General features: G+C 33.4%; 1 protein-coding gene across 2 annotated transcripts in view; it reads left to right on the forward strand.

The window, feature by feature from the left end:
• LOC125073278 (rhophilin-2) overlaps positions 1 to 20761 on the forward strand; it is an 84862-nt gene that overhangs the window by 12600 nt on the left and 51501 nt on the right. For both annotated transcript variants that reach the window (XM_047684034.1, XM_047684037.1), the window contains exon 2: positions 9569 to 10009. In XM_047684034.1, the coding sequence (XP_047539990.1) occupies positions 9905 to 10009 (105 nt within the window). In that variant the 5' untranslated portion in view covers positions 9569 to 9904. The remainder of the gene's footprint in view (positions 1 to 9568; positions 10010 to 20761) is intronic.

A 20761-nucleotide genomic window follows, 5' to 3' on the forward strand; every position in this document is an offset into this window, starting at 1 on the left:
ATAAAAAAAAATGATGAACTAACAATAGAGGATAAACAGGCTATTAAATTATAAGCCATCGGACAAAATGGCTGTAATTATTATAATAAAAACTATTGGAATAAAAGTTGCAGCTACCAGGGTACCAGGATACCATAAAAGTACAGGAAGTCTACAAGTAGTGGACTCTGTATATCGTATTAAGCGTGCGTGCGATGCGTCATGCACGATCAAGCTTGATTTAAGGGTTGCCAAAAGTATTAATAAATTAATTCAAAATCAAATATTAATAATATTTTTTGAAAACATTTTTGAATTAATTATCAAGATTGAATTAATGTTATCAGTGTACGAAAACTAAGTAACCAGGAACTGTTTTTATATCCATGATATCCACTATTTTCTGTAAATTTATCTTTATTTCTCACGTTTAAACAATTTTTGTCCCTGTTTTTACCAAATTAACTATTTTTTTTTTATATTGTGATATAAATGTAACTATTTATGGCAGAAGGCAGTTTTGAGTTCGAAAATTACCCAAAAGCCCTTTTTATAGAAATGAAAAGATGTTATAAAATAATGGGGGGGAAATTTTCAAATGGATGTCAATAAATCCAATACCAAAAGAAAAAGTAAAACTACTCAAAGAAGTATTTTAGTAAGCCCCGATTTCATGAAAACGAAAACTGCATAATTGGTTATTTTAAAAGCGACATATTTAGGCGTTGTTTTTTTTAAAAAAAAACACTATTTTATTACACCATTCGATAGCGTTAAAAACATGGATCACTTTCTGGCAAGTGATGTAATATGGCAAATTTAATTAAAATGTTGAATTTCAATCTTCCGTCTGTCTTACGCTAAGGTTTATTTAAAAAAAAAATCTAATATTTAATACAAACTTTCTTGCTTCGTCACCCCTACATTCTTCACACTCCACTTGCGCGTGCACAAATTGATCGTGGCACCTTCCGTCCCTCTCATACACGTGGCTATAAGCAGCTGTTTCGCTCGCACGTAACTGTCCCGACAGTTATTCGACGGGACCGGTGCTCAATGTTTGGGTGTTACGGAATATCGGAAATCCGATTTTTATATTTTATGGAAGTTTTCATAACGAAATATTGTATAAAAAAAGCAAAATTAAGTAGATTTTTTAAATTATTTGAGAGTATCTACTGAGTTTCTTGCCGATTCTTCTTGGTAGAATCTAATTTCCGAACCGATGGTAACTTTTGATTCAATTCAACACTTAAATTACGACTCAATAGTGTTTTATGAGCCTACTTGAAAAAAGAATATCCGGATAATGATTGATATACATAGTAAAATTAATACAAAAATCTCTTTAAATAAAAATAGATACTTATTCACTTATTCAAGTAAGCTTTGACCAGTGGTAGGACTCAGATACTTGGCTTCCAGGGCAGAGCAGTATTAATCCAAGGTACAGGTGGTGCATTAAGCATGGCCCGAATGTCTTTTGAAATCTCTTTTGGGAGAGAAGATCGCCAGAACACTGCTCACAATCACTGCTGACAATCTCTTGGATGAGTACTTCAGAACCTTCAATTCCAGTTTTTAAATAAGTAATCATACAAATTAAAATTTGAGTGTCTCATTAGTCTAGTGCCTTGAAGGACACAGATCCCAAGCTTCTAGGTTCGGTAACGACCTTGATTCCAGAAGTTTTAAGTGTGTCTCTCATGCCTCGGAAAGGACGTAAACCCCTCGCCTGAGCTGTGGACGAATGCACGAAGTCATTGGATGATTACTTAACAATTAAGCAATACTAAGTGCTCATTGAACCCGTCGTTAGAATTTATCACAGTAGGTGTTTATATTATTGCTAAGTCGCCCACAGATCAACCTCGCGCGTTACATTGAACTAAATACACAAAACGATGATTTGCAATCGCTGGTAGCATTGTCGTAAATATTTAATTACGTTTTGAAAACACATCAGCTTAAGATAATAACGGAATGGGGTTTTATCTGAAACATATTAGAGTCGGCAGTTCTAACGCTCTTTCAGAGATATGTATGTTAAAATGTTACTGGTACAAATTAACTGTTTAAGATTACTTTAACAATACTTTTAAATAGGAAAACGCCCGAATGGCATCACGATTAAATTCAATCTTCATCAGATTTACAATCAACTGCTGGACATAGGCCTCTCCCAAAATGCGTCAGGGCTCCCAGTTCTCCGCCTTCTCATCTAGTCGGGTCCCTCCACCTTCTTCAGGTCTTTGGTTCACTTGGCTGGAGGCATGCTACGCTGCGTTTGCCGATCGACGATCTCCACTCTAGATCTCGTCTGCTCCAACGGCCATCAGTCTGCTAATCATGCAAGCTATGTCGGTCGCTTCGGTTCTTCTCCGAATAAGCTCTTTTTTTATTTTATCCTTTAAATATCTATAAATGCGGGCATTTAGTGTTCATGCTTTGGAACTGTATGTCATTTTGTTCACTAAAAAAATAAAATATATAAATTTTTTAAATGGTGGTGTAGTTAAAGAACACATGTTTTATCAAAAATAAACTTAGGTATTTCTCAAAGAGAAACGAAATCTTCCAAAACTAAACTACCTTTAAAAAAAATATTGTTCTAGTAGATTAAAGCCCGGCTTCATTCATCTGAAATAAATAAAACTAATCATTTACTTTCCATATAACTTTCTAATAAACGTTATAATCATCAAATATCTATATTTTTATTTAAGGTGGTGAAAACTAACAATAATCATTCTTTACACAGATCTCTAAACGCACCCGTAAACTTCAAACATGGCCGCCCGTTGAACTGTCATGTCATTGAATTTCCTGGATTTAATAGCGAAATTTGCGGGTTTATGTTTTAGACTAAAAATATTTATATTTTAACGATCTATAATAATAATTATGAATAGTTTTACATTTTTGAAATTATTAACATAGAATTATATTTTGTAAACTGTTGCAGTTATTTTTTTAAATCGGAGAATTTTGAAATATCCCTTGTTTGCAAGATTAAAAATGTTTCTATCAATTTAAATTATTCATTTAATTTTTGGACTTCAAACCGTTTCATTTCATTTACAGCTGTTCTTAAAATCGTACTGCTTAGCGTCAATTAGACTTATGTTAATATTTAATCTAGACATTTTATATCTATATTTAGTTACCACTTCAATCTTTTTACGAATCCTTTTATGGCATAGGTAGCTGAACTGGTAAATGGCCTAAAGGTAAATGATCACAGCTGCCCATAGACACTGTGCCGGATTTACCATATGCCTTTTTGGGTTTCAGCCCAGGGCCCCGTAGATTCAAGGATCCCAGCTAAGTCAATACAAAGTCAAAAATAGACGATAATGCGAAAGAATCCATAACTTTTTTAAGTTAAACAGATCGTATGGTTTGCAGCCCTGCGAGTCTTAATTTAATTCAAGTCTACGTTCAGAGATGTCTTAGGTGGGCCCCTAAGTAGTCTTAGTCCAGGGCCCTCTAAACTACGGTCCGGCCCTGCATTGATATTTCAAGAAATACAAAACATTTGTCGTATCACCACTGCGCCACTTATTAATCCCTACTTCGGGCTTGACTACTGGAAAAGTTTTTTTTTTACGGTATCGGGAGTGGTGACCGCTTGGATCACCACTGTCCATAGAGACTGGTGCCGTATAGAATATTCATACCATACCATTTCTAAGATTAACCCATCGCCATCTATCTTGGGAACTGAGATATTATAACCCTTGTGTCTGTAGTTACAATGGGTCACTCAACCTTGAAACTGGAACACAACAATATCAAGCATTTCTGTTTGGCGGTAGAATGAAATATAATAAGTTCACAAAGCCCAACCATTAAGTAGACCTTTTGCTTTTTTTCAGCAACTACAATACAGATTCTTATCATTTACTTATGAATAGGTACAAAGATAATCAAATACTAAGATTATATTCTTATGAAAAGGAATAGTCACGTGTTGTGTTATTGATGAAGGTTGATTTAAGGTTCTCAAATCAAAGTCCTAATTATGACTCAGAACAGAAAAAATCAAAGGAGGAAAATTAAGCAGGAAGTCAATTAACCTTGACGCTGATTTTTAAAGAATTATCCTTCAATTGAACCCGCATACCTGATCGGGGGAAATACTGTTTAATTTATTTTTAAAGGTTGAAAGATAATTAAACTTTGTTTATTAGCCTGTCTCTGGGACATTATTTAACAAAAGTAGAGGACATTTATACAGTCGTGTTGAATGATTAGTCGTATTTTTCTAATTGTACAAATTATGCTAAGATAACACAAGATAACGCCAAAGGAAATTATATTTCAGTCGTCTCAGTTGAGCAGATAATATTTGGTCTAAATAATAAATTTTATAAAAACAGACACACACACACAAAACAATAAAAAAGTAAACACGTATTCATTAAAACGAGAGAAAACATAAGAAAAATGTGCTTACTTTAAAGGAAAATTAAATAAAGGGCGAAGATGTATAATAATAGTGAATTAATTTTAAAACTATACAATTTTCTAGCCATTCGTCCCGGCTTCACTTGAGTACCATAAGAGTCTGTATATAACTTTTAAATTGAACATCTAGTATTATAAGAAAAAAACCGGTTAGGAAAATTGAAGTTCACGGCTTTCTCTCCTATAATATGTATGTATTATACATATAAACCTTTCCCTTGATCTATATTTATTGATGAAACTCGCACCAAAATCCGTTGCGTAGTTAAAAAAATCTAAGCGTACAGAAGACCGGAAGCGACTTTGTTTTATACTATGTAGAGATATACTGACTCGAACGAAATGTTTGGAAGTGAATGATTCATCCATTCATTCATTGATTTCAATGTGTCTTTTTTATTATATATCCATATACATGATAAGAAAACGCAGCGGTACAGCTCCCCACAACTTCGACCATGGGAGATCCATATTTTGTAATTTAATCATGAGGGATACCTAAATCCTTATCCAGGCTACCTTAATGGCAAATTTCATAACGATCAGTTTTGTGGTTTCGTGTAAACCACAAAACTTCTACTGATGATGTAACATTCACACAAACAGAGTTCAGCTTTTTTAATATTGATTGGATAAGGAATTAATCAAAACCTATAACTTTGTCAATCAAACCTCAGTCGAGATGACCCAGATCCCAGACCAGGTTCATTTTTACTGATAGCTGCGGGGTAAAACCCGTTTAAGCACTGAAATTTCATTTGCCTAATTTTTGTTTTTGTTTTTATAACCCATTTTGTTTCTTTAATAGTTGATCGAAACTTCATTACTGATAAAACATTTACTATCAACATATTGTCATAGATAAACGTTATCGAATATGTTGCGGCTTTCTATCAATCATATATGCAACAGTTATTGATGCACATATGTATAACATATACATACTTAACTAACACATTGTCATAAAGAAAAAAATGACCGGAATACAGGTACAATGGACATGACATCTTGGCTCTAAAGGTTGGCGCTTTGGCGATGTAAGGAATCTTATATTATAAATGCGAAAGTTTATGAGAATGTATGGACGTTTGTTACTCTTTCATGCAAAAACTGCTATAATTTTTATGTAATAGGAAGGCGAACGGACAAGTAGTCTACCTGATGGTAAGTGGTCTACGCCGCCCATAAACATTGACGCTGTAAAAAATTATAACCATTCCTTACATAACATCAATGCACCACCAACCTATGGAGCTAACATGTAATGTCCCTTGTGCCTGTAGTCACACTGGCTCACTGATGAGTGGGTGGTGCCTACCCAGACGAGCTTGCACAAAGCCCTACCACCAAGTGTGCTGATTTGATTTTAATTAAACGTCTCAATAATATATCTTAAAAATCACACATATCACACATAGGCAAACATCGTGTAGATTTAGTTTTAGAAATAAACCATATTAGCATATTGCCCGAGTAGGCAATGTCTTTTCCTCGCGATATTTCTCTTCATCACGAGATGAATTTGATAAAATCAAATTAAGCACATGAAAATTCTTCGGTGCTTGGTTTAAACCCGCAATTATCGGTTAAGATGCATGCGTTCTAAGCAATTATAATTTCTGTTGGAAGTTCTGACTCAATAATTTTATTGTTTTATAATAAAGCATGACAACTTTATAAAGGTTAATTTGTATGGATTCTTCGTTGGTTATTCGCAGGATAGGTACTCGGTACTGTGCCGAGATTATGACGGTCTCCTTGAACCGGTCGCGGCGACCTCGCGTGCTGTGAGGAATTAGAGCATGCCGTGTAGCTTTAGTAAATGTACATTGATAATTCTGTTAAATAACCGTTTTTTAATCTCATTAAATGTTAATATTGATCGAATTATGTTTTTCGATGTTTTAATAAACAAATCAATTAACTTAGTGGTTGGGCTTTTTGTGGTCGTTGTGGTGGTGGCAAGTCCGTCTGGGTAGATAGTACCCACTCCTCGGATATTATACCGCCAAACAGTAGTACTTAGAAAAGTTGGGTTCAGTTTTAAGGTGTGAATGGCAGTGTACAGGTACTAGGGACATAACAACTTAGCTGTCGTTCTCAATGCACTAAAACTATGAATATTCTTTAAATATATACGTATTCTGTACGTGTATATGTAACTGAAAACCTACTAAACGGTTAGACCGATTTCGGTGATTTGGTAGGTTGCACTGTGATTAGGAAGTGAACTCTTCACACTTATTCATACGGATGAAGTCGAAAAGTTATATAATTATGTATGATAATATCATATCACCTGTGAACTGAACTAATTATATTTTGATTTCAGCAATACAGAGCCTCTCAGAAAAATCATAAAAAAGCATCTAAAAAACTTACTATCCTAAGGAATAAATACAAAAGTGATTTTGTATGTGCTTTTAAGTCTTACTCAATCGACCATGATGAATCTGTGCATAAATAAAGTCTAAAACACCCCTATTTTACGCGGACTTTTTTTCAAAATAAGAATCATAATAAAATTAGGCAAACTTAAAAACGTCCAGTTAATACTCAAACCGTAACGTATTAGGAATATTTCTGTGTCGTGAATCCATACAATAGCAATAGTATGTATTGGGAACGCTGACTGATCAATGGTTTAAACGGCTTTAAATCGTACTCACAAAACCATTACTTTGATAATGTCATTGTAAACTAAATAGTTGAATCATTTGTCATTAGAATATACTTCTAGAAATATTTAAATTGATGATTTAAATGGAAGTTTGTCGAAAATCTCTAAACATGAAGCATATTGTCTATTCCAGTTACGATAGGACAAAAGCCAAATAAACAACATTTTTATGTATGATTAGAAAATAAAACAAGTTACTACATAAACTACGATATAGATAGCCATTAACAAAAAAAAAATCGCTTGACTAATAGAGGGTAAAAGGCACTGACTTTTATCTTTGCCTATTTTAAGTCAAAGCTAAATTGACAGCCTGTCAATGTGACATTGCTGGGAATTCTCTCCCTTTTAGGAGTTGGTTTCGAGCTAATTCACTACGCTGCTCCAATGTCGCTTAGGTTACACTTGTGGCAGAATTTCATTGTAATTATACACATGCAGGTTTCCTCATGATGATTTCCTTCAATGAGCACGATATTAATTATAAACACAAATTAAGCACATCGAGATTCGATGATGACTGGCTGGGTTTCCGATTATCGGTTAAGATGCACGCGTTCTAACCATTACGGAATCTCAATTATGTATGTAGATATATACAATTCAAAATTAAAATTCGCGACTGTAGAATAGTGAATTCTAGTAGTTTTCCCCGTTGCATCGCAATTCGGATCTACGAGGCAAGAAATGAACCAAACTACCACCAATAATCTCACACAATAATGTGTCAAAACCACGTTATATTTACAGAAACGGGGCCCGAATGAAGTTTTCTTTTTACACGACTAAAAAAAGAAGTCTAACGTTTTCAGGGTCATTTATGTATATATGTGCTTTTTTTTAATTCCACCATAATTTTCAAACTATGTATGTCATATCTTTGAAATCCTAACATCATAAAGTCGCTGAACATATTAAAAAAATATAGATATGGCAGTTGTGTTTTTAATTCCAAAGACTACTTATCAAAATCTTTTTGATAGATATTTATTCATATATTAATGCTCACAATACTCATTCATTGACATTCGCTCATTCTCCGATAGCTTGGCATACATTCAAATAGTAATCTTGTAGTAACTACTTATAAAACCTCTCGATAAAATATACAATTAAGTACCTTTTTACTTTAGTGCATGTTCTGTTATTATATAAGTCGGTATCAGTTTTTTTTTTATATTATGTTCTTTAAAATCGAAGGTCACAGCCCTGTACAGACAAGCAGTTAAAATATTTAATTTATGTTTCTAATTCATTTCATGTGCCACTTTGAAGGTTATCATTATAAGGAAACTAAAATATGATCTCACAATATAAAACAATTAGTTTCGGTACATAAGCTTTTATCATTTTCCAATGCAACTGCCTTTTTACCAATGACATTCAATAAAATAGACGTTAATCTCGAATACAATGATTGTGATAAAAACTTACAATTAAATTGAATATAAGAAAGATATTTGTTTTAATATAGTATCTGTTCCGTAAACATTGCATCTGTGATTGGAATCTAATAAATAATAGATCGTCCTCGCATTCCGAGGCGCTCCACCATTGTAACCTTACACACGGCTTACCTATAAATGTTGTGGGGGCGATTACCAAACAATGCTGTCTTCTTCGTTCTAATGTCAAATCGGTGATGAGAAAGAGAGAGCTCGGTAATTATTTATTCACTAAGTAACGTTTGTTATAATGTGATAATTAACGTTATTATTTTGGTATTTTTCGCTAACAGATATAAAGAAACTAACCATTATCCTTTCTTAGAGTTCAAGATTGCTTTATACCAAATTTCATCGAATTCGGTTCAACGTGAAAGGACAACAAATAGACAGTCATACAGAGTTTTTTTTTATATATTTATAATTTAAGTATAGAATTATAGATAGAAAGATCAATATAAATAGACTTAAATATTAATTGTGTTTTATTTGTGATTGTAATTTCATATCGAATATGTGTCAATATACCTGCATTGAAACACGTAGTGTATTAGGCTTTAACCCAGTAGCAAAGTTACATAATTCGCACGTGACATTGGCGAAATAATCTGTGTCTTTTTGGCACAAATAAAAGCCAGAAAAAAGAAAAAAAAAAAAGTTACATAATTATAAAGTTAAATTAAAATTAAAATTAATCACGACTTAAAATTCACTGGCAAGATTAAAAAGATAGTAAAAATTAATACGCTTAATACATATTCAATGGTTGGTTTACATTCATTAATCAATATTGGTACATACTTATTTATCATTAGATATTAGTGACAAAGTTTTACGAAATTGTAGTTATTATCTTTGACAATATCGTAATTGCTCAAGCGTTAATCAGATTGTGAATTACACCGAGTAACTAAATGAGATCATTATAAAATAAACATTAGTCATTATTTAAAAAGTCGCACACAACCTGTCTGACTACGACATTTTGTTTCAGATCTTTGCTGACGTTCGACAACCTGGAAATCGCAGTGAATAACGGTTCTATTTCCAATCGAATCAGTTCTATATTTAAAAAGTGCATCGACGAACGGAACAAACGAGTTTATTAAAAAGAAGGTTTCATAAAAAGTTAATCTTTTAATCAAAAATCGACTGTTAATTTAAATAACGGACTGCAGGAATTTATTCATTTTTGGTTCGGAATTTATGATGGATTCGAATTTCAAATTTTCGAATTAGTGATTGATGTGATTGTGATCACTTGTGGTTTATTGTGCGGGAGTGCAAGTGCTGTGCTGTGCTGTTTGTTTTTGTATGATGTGTGCCGAGTATGGGTGATACTCAGCACAAGACCTGCGTGAGGGTGAACTCCGCGGACGACGAGTCACGCGACGAAGTCGACCATGAACTGCCAAAGAAGAACCCTTTTGTTCGAGTGAGTTTTTTTTTAAATTAAGTTTTTGTCTTTTTTGCTAGCAGCTTCACCGAAGCACAGAGTACATAGAAACTCCGTTTTTACGAAGACGACTTGTTTTTAAATTATTTTTACTTTTTAAGTCAAGACATATTTTTTTTATTTATTTGTACATTACGTTTGGCTGTGAACTTCTATGCTCAGTTTATTTATCAAGATAACAGTTTGAAATCAGAACGAGATGTATATTATTAATTGCTTTTTTAATTCTAATTATTCGAATACAAAAGTAAGTACATTGAATACTTAGTGGAGAAAAAGAGAAAAAAACTTTTTTGTATTATTCCAGCACCACTTTTTTACTTGTTGCAATGAAGGTATTAACACTTAACAGTCAAATGACTTCTAACAGTATATTACCATCAGGTGGTCCATTGCTCTGCTACCAAACGTAAAAACAGAGTTGCTTTATTTGATCTCGCTACAAATTTAACTCCTCAAAATACCAAGATATTTAGAAATGAACATTTCGCGTCAAAAATAAATATAAAAACAATTCAAACTTTCAAAACATCTTTGTATTTTATCACTGCGAGAATAACAAAACGCGACGCTACGCTGAGGTTGTCGCTCCACATAAGTTTTTATTTATACAGACGTACAAAGAATCGCTCTCGCTGCGCAAGGAATCTGCACCTGCGTTGTCACGCGTCATCGATTAGATTTCTTGACAAATTGATTATAAATTATTTATTTATTTCACTATACACATGGACATCTAATACGGTTTGCTGAGTTTCAGGAAAAAGTATGCTTTTTATAACACGCATTATCCCCAGTTAGTGTTTTTAATTCGTAATGTTAAGGAAGTGTAAGTTTGAACCTTTCCTTAAAACGCCAATGCACCACCACATTTGGGAGCTACAAGGCATGTCCCTTGTGTCTGTAGCTACACTGGTTCTAACACCCTTCAAACCAGAATGCAACAAGTATTATACCAAAAATATTTAGATTTATATTTTTAAATTTACCTTCTCATTGAAAGAGAAATTACCGCAGTGGCGTAGCTATCGTAGGGCCAGGTGGTGCAGTGAACCAGGGCCCGTGAGCTCTGGGGGCTCTCTAACCTAAGCTATGAAAAGAGCTTTGATTAGAGATGAAGTATGGATTTAATTTACTAACGATATGTTCAACTCACTGTATCCTGTATCCTATTCTTATTACTATCTATAATTTTGAATGCCAATATACGTTAAAGAGGAGGCGAGGGCCCGATTCTTTTTCTATGCACCGGGGCCCTTACCTACCTAGCTACGCCACTAGATTACCGTCGTGAATTTTTCAGAAGTACGAAGGTATTAATATACGAACGAAACTGGAACCCATTTGATATTAAAGAGCGGTCGATTAAAATAGCGTCGATTTAAAAATTACACGAAAGTAATATTTATATTCATATTTAACTATCTTTTCATCCCTACCGGGTGAAATCAGAATTTCATTTTCTGCTCGATCACAGCGCCACTTACCGTTGCTAATCTAAAACATCCAGTGAGCCACTCAAATACCTACACATAAAAAAAAAAACATTGAAATCGGTCCAACCGAGCACATCAGTGACATACACACATACAGAAGATTTATATATATACAGAAAATTTAATGTTGACTGCCTTTTCTTAGCGTCTCTGTTATCTTTTATCCTGCGTCAACAATAGATATATGTACAGGATGTATACGAACTGACTATCTTAATACAATTGGGCTGAAAACCAGATACCACCACTGAAAAGAGATAATTTACGTGCTCTCCGAAGCATGAGGTCGTTGACATTGCTTTTTTGGGCAGCAAAATCCAATAACTTCACTGACCTGGTATTTGAAATTTTGAACCTAGAACCGCAAAACCAAGAAAAGCTAGTCACTAAACCTAGTATCTTCATACTTTTAAATGTTTGAATATAATAGGTTTGATCATTCCTAAGTCCAAAATGCCTTTAAGTACTAAATAATACATTTAGATTTTGTCGTTTTTTCTAACAATTCGTGAGGCAGGTAACCTAGTCACCTGAAATCGTTCGGACCATGAAATATATCGGATTGATTTCGATGAAACTTTCACTATTTTGGCCCTCAACCGTCTGACTTTATAATGTCTTGGGGTCAAGAGTTAAGAAATTTAGAAAATTAAATTATTTTGAACACACTCAAATAAACCTCTGGTAAAAACACTAACTTTTAAACGAAGTTCCTCCATTTTTCCACAATGAAGTTGAAATTTCCAAAAATATTTTCTAAGGCATCCACGTCTTAATAAACCTAATTGTTGCTAATTTAATTTAATCTTTCTAGGCTCAATAGTTTTGGCTGTGCGTTTTTAAAGAACGGATTATAAAATAAATAAAAATGCGTCTCGTTCTGACACATGTAAATTGTCACAAAAAACAAACATGACAAACTCATTAGTGTTTACATGCGTTTAATTAATAACAATACAGTACGTAAATAAATGACGAACTTCCGGTTACTTTGTTCAAGCGATTCGTTTTATTTTGATGCTAGAATTTTCTATGATGCGTGTTACAAACGTATCCCAATAAAGAACGGTATATGACGACCGTAACGACTAGTAACTAGTAAATAGGCTTTGAGTCCGAGGATATCTTAAACGATAATCTCTTTATCCGAGACGGTACACAGCTTAGAATTCCAGGTTAGGCCACAATACAAGTCGCAAAACTACCAACCAAACGTGATAATGATGATTGCAAGGTGTTTCATTTTATTGATTCACTTGGTGGTAGGGCTTTGTGCACGTCTGGGTAGGTAGGTACCAACCACTCAGCAGATATTTTATCTCGAAACAGGAATACTTAGTATTATTGCTTTCCGATTTGAAAGGTGAGTGAGCCAGTGTAACAAGTTTGCTAATTGGCCCGCCCTATTAAAAACAATCCATTCAGGATCGATGTCAGTCAGTCAAACTTTGCCTCTAGGATGTATCCCCTATCCCGAAACTTAGTCAATATCGTTACTTACTACACTCAACTCTTAACTAAGAAACGATCCGTTAAATATTTACAGAGCATTAGTGATTATGAATCATGGTATCTAGAATGCGTGATTGTTGATGCGTCTGTTGCAATTCTTGTAATTGTTGTTTTATGATTCTTTATCAATGAGATAAGATTATTATGAATGTAATAAATTGCAACATATTGATTCATTCAGTGTACACATTATGTATAAAAATAATAATTTTATTCAAATTTAATAAATATATATTATTGGTTAGATTTCAAATGTTAATTTCTGACACTAATTTTTTTTCTTATATTTAGGCAAACGTATAAATTTGCCATCTGATGCTAAACACCACCACTGTAGGAAATATTCCCCATTTCTTACATCATCAATGCGTCACTATCGCTTGCACAAGCCCTTCCTCCAAGTAAGTATTCTCGTGTTCTGTGAGAAGGGAAAACATCGTGAAAAACCATATGTCGAATGAAACTATGCCATCTGTACCAACCCGCATTGGAGCATCGTGGTGGGATGAGCTCCATCTCCTCCAAAGGATAGGAGGCCTTATTTTTCGCTGGAAAAACGCGTTACGTGTTTCACGCGTTACGTGTTTACATGTTTGTTTTCACGTATGTAGGACTCGCCGGTGCCCTACGATGTGGGTAGTACACCGGAATACCCACTAAAAACTAGCAGTACCCTCTCGGTCTCATTGGTGGGCGCCACCGTGACGTAAAGGAGAGGAGGCCCTAGCCTAGCAGTATGACATACAGACTGACACGTTTTTTCCGAAAAACTTGGATCGACTTTATCATTAGTTCGTTACAAGATCACACATGACGCCGTGAGTTGCTCTTATCCCACGTTCAGCTCTCCTAGTATAAACCACTCTTTACAATAATCGTGCGAAGTCGGTGCTAATTCCTAGTTAAATATTAAATGCAGAACTTAACGGCGTTCTTTTTAAATTCCCTAAATAAAATAAATAGTTTTCAAGATTTTATCTCACATATGGATAAACAACTTTCATCTACACTATGTTGTACTGTTAACCCGCCACACACCGGTAATACCTCAAACCAGAATCGATCCCGCACCAGCGAGAGTTGTCGTTATCTTTCGCGTCGTGTCTAGATAACTTTAGGCTTAGGGTTGTCACTTATGTTTCTATGAGAACATATTTTTATATACATCTATGAACAAGGAGTCATCAAGCGATATGAGCCGATGATACATAATTGGGCTGAATGTAAAAGATTGGGCGTACATCAGAGGCCTATGTCAAACTGCAATTATCAGAATTATGACGATAAAAAAATTACATACATATTACTATATTTATTATCGTCTAAAACAATCTTTTATAATTATTATGATATGACTATTAATAATTTAACTTTTAGCAGTAAATCAATTGTGTAGTATAATTTTTTTTAAATAACTTCTAAACTTAAGTAGTAAAGAGTAAAGTAAAGAGATAAAATACTGCACGTCATACAAAGTTAATGACCATATTAATGGCCCATTTCGTAGCCCAAAAACAATTCGTTACTAATAGGAACCGGGAGTTAGATACAAAACATTTAATAATATAAGTAATGTTTAATAATTTTCATTATTTTTTATTGCAACCCTACGGCATATAATACATAGTCACTTTCAAAACCACTCCTTCCAGGAAATAGCATCAGGAAAAAAGATATAACTCGAAGTTTAACGCAACTAAATACTTACTAGTTTTCTTAATCCCTCCATCTTGAAAGGAAAAGTCGCTTTCCACTTTTTCTGGCTTAATTTAATACATTAGTTAATTTGTTGACGGTTTTTTTAAATATGTTGTGTACCGTTGCACCACTTTTGAGGAGGTAAACAATTTTTTTAATGTAATTGGTGGAAAATTTGCAGGGGGCTAATCTTATGGAATGTGACTAGCACAGCGTATGGACATTTGCAAAAACAGACAGCATTCACTTTTTGTGAAGGTTGCCAAGGCATAACGGCTTGGAGAAATTTCCTGTGATAATTGGTTGGTGGAAAATGCCTTAATTGTGCCGAATTTCTGCAGCGTGGTAGCATAAGATTTTCCAAGGGAATTCTCCAGGAGGAAAGGCCATTGTCCTGTAGGACATTATTACATGTGCAGTATGTCTCTGTTTAGTATATCTCGTTTATTATTCGTATCTTGTACCTGCATGTTTTTATTTCAAATCATATAACTTTATATCGTGACTAGTTTCTATGCGCGGCTCCGCCCGCACTAAGGATAACGGATAAGAGTCTAGGTACCCAATTTTTTTGTACCGAAAACTTGTAAAATTTTATATAAATCAAAAACAAACAAACAAAGTCACTTTTACGTATAATATTAATTAGGAATTAGGATAGTAATCATACAATGTAAAATACAATAAGTCTGGCGATATTTATCAAGATTTCAAAACCGGGGGCAATTCTACTTATAATGGTTACGTTATATACATTCCGAATTCTATACCGATTCAAGTTCGACTATTCCTCACAAAGAAACTTTATTTCATCGTAACTGAGAGCAAATTCTACTTCGGCGTTGCAGAACTGTAGATAATTTGACTATCGATAGTTGACCTCGAAAACTATTCGATATATCGATAGTATCGCTACCTCTTTGTAAGCAATATTAATGGTAGCAGCGATACTATTGATACTATCGATAGTTAAGGTGTTTTTATTATATCAATTATAATACAAACCCAAATATATTCGACAACTTCGACGGAACCATAACTGCATCGCTGTGGTAGTAGAAAAGATAAACAGCAAACGGCAACGATAAGGTGACAATTTGTTAGTAGAATTACCCAGGTTATAAAAGGCAATGAGATCGGGGGCGTTTTTCAGCTGGTTTCGTAATGAGGCAAGTGTAATTAGTATTTCTAGTTTCCTTTTAGAACTATCGACTATATTTGGTACGGAGTAATTGATTCGGAATTCTATATAATACAAACATATTTAATACATATGGTCTAGCGGTTTTAAAGGGGGAAACTTGATCGAAGTTTACGGGTTTAAATCCGGGAACGCATTTGGAATTTGTTTTTTTTTAATTAGTGTTTATTATTCATTTCGTGTTTGGTTGGATCGGATAAAAATTTGACACTATATGTATCCACTTACCCGCATTAGAATACTATAACAATACCTTAAAATCAAAATCAAAACATACTTTATTCAAGTAGGCTTGTACAAGCACTTCTGAATCGTCATTTAACAAACTATATTAAGTGATGCTGCCACCGGTTCTGAATGCAGATTCTACGGAGAAGAACCGGCAAGATAGTCAGTAGGTATTCTTTTTCAACATTTAAAAATACAGTCATGTTAGTTAAATACAATTATATATGTATGAGATATATCTTGTCTGGAAGTCAACAAGTATTAACTCCACGCTTTTTTATCATCTGTATAATCTTGTATTGCATAATACGCCTTCTTTACCAATGTATTTTTTACAAATGGAAAATTTATAACACATATACAATCATACAAACATACAATCACCTTTATAATATTAGTACTAGCGAGTCGCCAGCTTCGCAAGGGTGCAATTTATCAATAAAGAACATTATGATATAAATATAATCTATACCTTCAGGAATAATCTAGCATCAACACTCTCCTGCCCTTATCCCAATTTGGTATATATTTGAAATCGGCGCAGCGTGTCTTCCATACTTCTCTGTCTGACGTCTCACAAGTAACATTATTTCCAGTCATATCGTCTTTCACACAATCCACCCATCGTTTCTTTGGTCATCCCCTACCCCTATATCCATTTACGTCTTCTACCAGTGAAAAAAAAAAATAATTGGAACATTAGTTACTGGACATAACTCCATACATACAAATGGATTTAACATCTTCCTAATATCAGTGTAGACTGCTCTAGATAAGCTTTTCACTATATCATTATATTATATATTAATATATAATTTGACTTTTTAATATTTATTACTTGTTATATACGTCAAAGTCAAAGTCGAAGTAATTTATTAAATATAAACAAACACCTCGAATCTGAGAAGAACCGGCGAAAGAAACTCAGCGGGTTCTTTTTTTTTTAATGTACATTAAAATATATTACGTTTATTCGAAACAGCTCGGAGGCGATCATCTTATTCCCAAGGTGTGCCATCAACTAACATAAATATTTGTATGTACGTATGTCCGACCGTTTTGCTAGAAAGCGGGAAGTCTCCCACATCAAAGAACAATGGCGTATACCAAATAAATTATTATACATACAGACTTACTTTCACTTGAGAATCAATTAACGGCGTACTAATTTTATTTATCCATAGTTTCATAACAAATCGATTCGCAAACCAGATTGTACAACTAAAAAAAGCTGATTATATTTTTATTTGTTGGTTTTTTTAAAATTATTATTTAAGTTTCATGTTATATATAAAACAAACGTAAATACCCAATGGTCCAGTGGTTCTAATGTATCTATGGTTACAAACTAAATATATATTTTATGTAATCAAAACCATCACTAGACCATTGCTATCAGGTCTATCTGGGTTAGGTCCCGTGGTTAGAAGACTTGAATCTCAAACGATGATTGCGAGTTCAAAACCGCGCAAGTACCACTTAATTCTCATGAAGGAAAACATCGTGAGGAAACCTGCAGGTTCGCAATTTCAAGGAAACTCTGACACATGTGTCTCTAGTAACCCGAATTAGGGATGGAATAGGCTCCAAACTTTCTTCTCGAAGGGTGAGAGGCTTTAGCCCAGCAGTGGGAAATTTACAGGCTGATACTATAATACGTTTGTTATTAACCGCCTTCGAGATCGGGCCACCTAGACTTCTCGCTTCTATAAAGTGTGTTGTATTGTATTTTTATTGAATTTCAGTTCGCGACGAACTTTAAATAGCGGTTTTCATTATTATCTTATTTTTACCGCTAAAAAGCGACAAATCTTTCGACCCGATATCAGAACCGGCTCCCTTATAATGCAATACGTTTTTTGCGCGGTTCGATGCCCGCCCGAGATAATTGTCGTCGAGGTTGCATTGATGATTACATAGAGTATACATTTACAGATAGATATTGAAAATTGATTATTTGATAGAAATATTTATGTTATTTAGTTTGAAATTAAATATGATCAAATGTTTAATTTATTGAATATTCGAATGATATCAAGTGCAATTTAAATTTGAATAACGTACAGTCAGGATCTTGTGTTAAAAATTTAAAAGTAAAAGCAAGGTAACATATCGAATATCCCACAAAGTTCGCCATACAGTTTAGGCACAAAGACTTGGTGCCTAAACTGTATGGCGATAGGTAGATATATGCGTAACTCAAAACACCAAAAACATCAACACAAATTATCACAATCGACTTGACCCATAGTTCAACGAAGATTCAAAAATCAAACTGTTCTTTATTGAAGACGGTTTTAAAATAGTTATTTCACAAGAACCGTTCCGTGTGGAATGTTGATATGTTACCGAGAAGAACCGGCAAGAGACGCAGCAATTACTCTTTTATACAAATATCTAAACAATTCACCGTAATTTTAGAAATAAATTACGTAATATGTGTAAGTATTACGTAACTATTAGTACATTAAAAAAAATATGTTTTTAAAAAAAAAAAAAATTTTTTTACTGATGTTATCTTCTGTGGTGATATACAAATACAAGGTAAGGTAATTCAGTGCAACGTATCAATTTATTATTATATTATAACATTTGAGAAAAACTTAAAAAAAAATCTGGTATTTCAAAATAGTAATATAGAAATCCTTATTTGGAAGCTCTGAATGTAGCTACTCTATAAATATACGGGCCTTCGATTCATTCACGTTAGCAAACTTATTCGTTTACTGTGACCCCGATACGTCTTGCAAAAGTCAAGCGTACCTTATGTATACGTCTTAAATCGATTAGAAAACTTTTAATTTTACACCTTATCCCTTTAATATAGAGCTTAATTTCATTTTCCAATTCATTAGGGATTTTTTTTCGAATTCAAATTCTAAACAAACTAATTTATACTTTACTTTCTTCTCATAAAGATTAATTTTCATAGCAAGAAATTGACATACGTCGTTTTCATGCCGTGTAATACTGTCATTTATTAGAAGTTATTCGAAAATATTAAGTTTAATTATGATTGCGTTCTTTGTATGACAAATCGGGATTAGATTTATTCAAATAGAGTAATGTATTTGTTAATATATTAAATATAACTATAACAGGATTTCTATTCGTTTTGAAAATGGAATGTAGTTAGCGATTGTAAAAATAAATTATATGATTTTTTTGAATATAAATAAAAAGTCGTGTTAAAGGTCAACGTTTGTATGCTGTGTGTGCTAATGTCGTAGTTTTGATCGCTATCAGTGCCTAATAATCTATTTTGGCTATTAACTCAGAACTTGTTTATATTTGATGCCACTGCTCGGTATATTTGCGGGAATCCTGTGAATATATTGCACAAACTTTTATAATACGGATAGCGTAATTTCAAACAAAAATGTTTTTTTTTTTTTTGCTTTAATCTTAAAGCCAAAGGCTCTGCGCCATACGTATATAACCTATAAAATCTAAACTGTTTTGTCCCTTTTCACTAAGACTACTAGTCCCTTATTCCAAATCCCAACGAAAATTCAAATAAAATTTTGCTTATTTTAAGCAAAATCTGAATTATTGTTTTTATATAACTACTGGCGTTACATATTAATTTTCAGCATCAACATTGTGAATAGTTGTCTCCCGCGGCTTCGTTCGCGTTTTAGGGTTTGGTCTTCAGATGTTAGGCAACAAGTGTAGCCTGTGTCTTCCCGTGAAGTTCAGTTTATTGGTTTTGGCGATGTAACAGCAACAGACAGATACTTTCACATTTATAATATTAGTAAAGATTAACCAAGAAACGGTTCTGTAACCGTCATCTGTGCAAATAAAATGGCTGTCAATTCAGATCATGCATTAATATATATTATTCGACTTAAGTATCATTGAAATTTTATTGCAAATATAAATTAAACCAGTAATAGGAAAATTTGTAATGTGCTAGTAAAATATGAATTTCCACTCTAAATAATTAATTACAGAGGCCTTAATGTATTACGATAATTCTGTGTTTAATTAATGTTTAATCATTTATTTCTTTTTAATCCTTTTTCAATATTGGGTCTCCTTTGATTGTCAAAAGTTTTCGCGCGCTAATGTAGAAACTAGCGAAACAAATTCAAATTAATAATGGTGTTATTTTTTTTTTAAAATATATACTATTTTGAATACCTTTTTATTATAATATGTGACATCTTCTCGCTTTCCTGCAAACTGTGGCGTGATTTCGTGTAAAAAAAAGACGACGTGTGTAACACGGAGGTAGGGAAGTGCGCACTATTTGATATGACCTGCGCGCAATTATAGAGTTGGCTGTCAGGTGGTTCAAACCCATTTTGATATCGTATGTGACTTCTGTAAGGCGAGCTCATTTGTTATTTTTTTAAATCTTGGCTATTTTTTAGACATCGTTTCATTATTAAAGTACCATTCTTGCTTTTAGTTTTCTGTTATTTTTATGTCTGTATTTCTGGTAAAAATATATACATTTAAAAATGCCGTTTATATTTTGTCTAAATTTATCATTACATACGTTACATATTTAAATAGACTTTAAATATTTAAGTTAAAATGTGCGCCTGATTGTAAATAATAGCAAATATTCTATAAATACATTTGCTT

This window comes from Vanessa atalanta, chromosome 24, assembly GCF_905147765.1.
Source record: "Vanessa atalanta chromosome 24, ilVanAtal1.2, whole genome shotgun sequence".
Classification (NCBI taxonomy): domain Eukaryota; kingdom Metazoa; phylum Arthropoda; class Insecta; order Lepidoptera; family Nymphalidae; genus Vanessa; species Vanessa atalanta.